This window comes from Limulus polyphemus, unplaced genomic scaffold (genome assembly GCF_000517525.1).
Source record: "Limulus polyphemus unplaced genomic scaffold, Limulus_polyphemus-2.1.2 Scaffold3227, whole genome shotgun sequence".
NCBI classification, from domain to species: Eukaryota; Metazoa; Arthropoda; class Merostomata; order Xiphosura; family Limulidae; genus Limulus; species Limulus polyphemus.
Window position 1 is genome coordinate 1 of NW_013668837.1, and position 2,953 is coordinate 2,953.

The 2,953-nt window shown below is 35.3% G+C and overlaps 1 protein-coding gene across 1 annotated transcript in view; it reads right to left on the minus strand.

Moving 5' to 3' along the window:
- Window positions 1-32: 32 nt before the first annotated feature.
- Window positions 33-2,953, minus strand: part of LOC106468934 — a gene marked incomplete at its 3' end in the record, with an annotated part of 6,772 nt that continues 3,851 nt past the window's right edge. Inside the window, exon 2 of the mRNA XM_013929387.2 lies at window positions 33-326. Within this exon, the coding sequence (XP_013784841.1) occupies window positions 33-326 (294 nt within the window). The remainder of the gene's footprint in view (window positions 327-2,953) is intronic.

Genomic DNA, 2,953 nt, shown 5'->3' on the forward strand with positions numbered 1-2,953 from the left:
AAATATATATATATATATATATTTAAACTCACCAGAGTCAAAAGGACAGGATGGAATCTTCTTATTCCACTGACCATTATGGCAAATCAATTTCTTAACGACAGGCTGATGGTTTTCTGTTTTTCCGTGAAGACAAAATAACATAATATCACCTCCATCTTTGACGCGATGACCATTTTTTACTGGCTTCCCCTGATAAAATACATGTAGATCTTTATCAGAGGTCACCAGTTCACAGTATTTTTTGTCCCATTTATTCTCATGTGGTTCAGGACGTTCTGGTATTGTCGTCGTTTGAACATCTTTCTTATCATCGTGTTTAGATTCTAAAAGATGCAATAGTCATTACGTAATTCAGTAATATAATATGTTTTACGTATATTCTTTACAGTATCCCAAAATTTTGTTAGTCTTAAATGTTATATTATTTTACAGTTAGTCTCACCAAAGGCAGACAAGATTATATATTGGAAATAATTGAATGTTTCTCTAAATTTGAATAATTTCACTTTTTTGAATGCTGTTAATCAGTTGATACAATATCCCATGTAATTTATACAACATGTATAATGTTGTTTAAGTAAGTAGGCACATCCAACTTTATCACCACGCTATAACTTGATTTACATTTAAAAGTAAATAGTTAACATTTGAAATAATGTCGTACTGTAGAAAACACGATCACCAATCCTCAGTGTACAACGTCTACCAGTCAAACTTCACTTAACAATTCACTAGTTTGTAAAACATGTTTGTAAGTCAATCGTGTTTAGAAAATACTATTATCAACCCATCAACCTTCAATATACAACATCTACCAGTCAACTTCACTTAACTCTTCACCAGTTTGTAAAACATGTTTTGTATATCAATCATGTTTAAAAAATACTATACCAACCCTCAATATACACTATCCAACAGTCAACCTTCACTTAAAACTTCACTAGTTTGTAAAACATGTTTTGTATATCAATCATGTTTAAAAATACTATTACCAACCCTCAATATACACTATCTAGCAGTCAACCTTCACTTAAAACTTCACTAGTTTGTAAGACATGTTTTTATATATCAGTCACATGTACAAAACTCTTACTTTCATTCAAGCTAAAAACTTCACACTGTCAGTCTATGTGAACATGTCCTTTCCTATCAACCAAAGAGGCGGGGAAATGTATTGCGTAAACCAATTTTTTTCACACTTTTGTTTCGGAATCATCATCTGCTTTGATGCCCTAATGCATGTAGGTGCAAATGTGTTCCATGGATGATGCAATACTGTCTAATTATTATATCAGTTTTTTTTGCTATAACTAATGTTTCTTTCTGAGAGTCAGCTTAGAAGACTATTTGCTACAACGTGCATATGATACAACCATGGCCAATGTTTGCGAGTTAAATCCATGGAAAAAAGCAGTCATTGCTTCTTTGACGAAAGACAGACTTTCGACAAGGCAGACTGTTAGAAGAACTCAATTCAAACAGTCAAGTGTGAGCCTCTGGGTGCAGAGATATAGGGAGATTGGCTGTGTGGAGAGGCGGAAGGGAAAGGGTAGGAAAAAAGCTTCCACAGCGACTGACGATCGTGTTCTGAAACACGTGAGCTGCAAAATCGTCGACTGCCGTTAACAGATTTCAAAAGGCCAGGCAGAAAACTTCAGAGGTCACTGTCACTGGGTGCACTGTCCAGTCTCTCCTCTGTTTAACCAGTCTCTTGGCTAGACGACTAAGAAAGAAACCCCTCTCTAATCATGAATTCTCCCCTGCTTACATTCAGTCCCTCGTGCACTCAAGCAATTATCAAGGCCAGAGGGGCAAAGCCAAATATAAAACAAAAAATGGACTCTGTGATCACCTTTTCAGTTAGATTAGTGGCAGTGTCTTTAAATCTAGGTTTACTTACTCACAGCAACTAAATTACTCTTGGTCTTGACATTTCTAGTACTCTCAATAAATAATCTACTATTGGTCTTAAAACTTCTCACATTTTCACTACTTATCTTAAAATATCACTCTTCTTTCCTAATAATATTTTCTCGTAATAACAATTGTGCTGAAACACAAACACTTTCAACGATGAACGTACTAACGTTTTAGTGAAAGAATGGGCTTAACCACGATGAAATAAAGGCAATTATATACTTCAGATACACTGATATCCAACAAATACCTCTAAAAAGTCCACTAAACTCAGATTCCGGAAATTGGCTACAAAGAACAAATCGAACACGGACACCAAATAAAACCAAACAAACAAACAAACCCAAATAAACAAAATCTTTATTTACCGTAATAGTTATGTTTAGCATAGTTTATCCAGTAACACGCTTACAGCTTTCATGGCTGCTGGGGCGAAGAGGAATCATTCCGAGGACAGCAGGAATCAAGATCAAAAATATCTAGACTTATGTGGCTACCTCACTTTTATACTCGATTCATTAGATTACATTCTTCAACTGATTGCTACATACAGTTCTAACTATCTTATGCCAATTTGTACAGCTTTCTGTGTCACCTGTTTGAATAAGCGAACTTCCTAGTCAAGCCCATACAGAAATGCGTACATGCTAAATGAGACTTAAGTTGCAGTATTAAACCATTACCTGTGTAAAAGGACAAATCGCATATCAACATGTTCATTGAAACCTTTTCGGATTTTGTGTCCACAGCTCCCGCTAGAATTAATTACACGTTTAATTTGGTTTGTTATGAATTTCGCGCAAAGCTACACGAGGGCCATCTGCGCTAGCCGTCCATAATTTACCAGTGAATGACTAGAGGGAAGGCATCTAGTCATCACCACCCACCGCCAATTCTTAGGCTACTCTTTTACCATTGAATAGTGAGATTGTGTAACGAATTTGTTGTTATCTATTTATTTTAATATGAACGTTGCTTAGATTAAGTTTATATTTAGAAACATACATAGCTTATACTATTAGATAGGTATTGC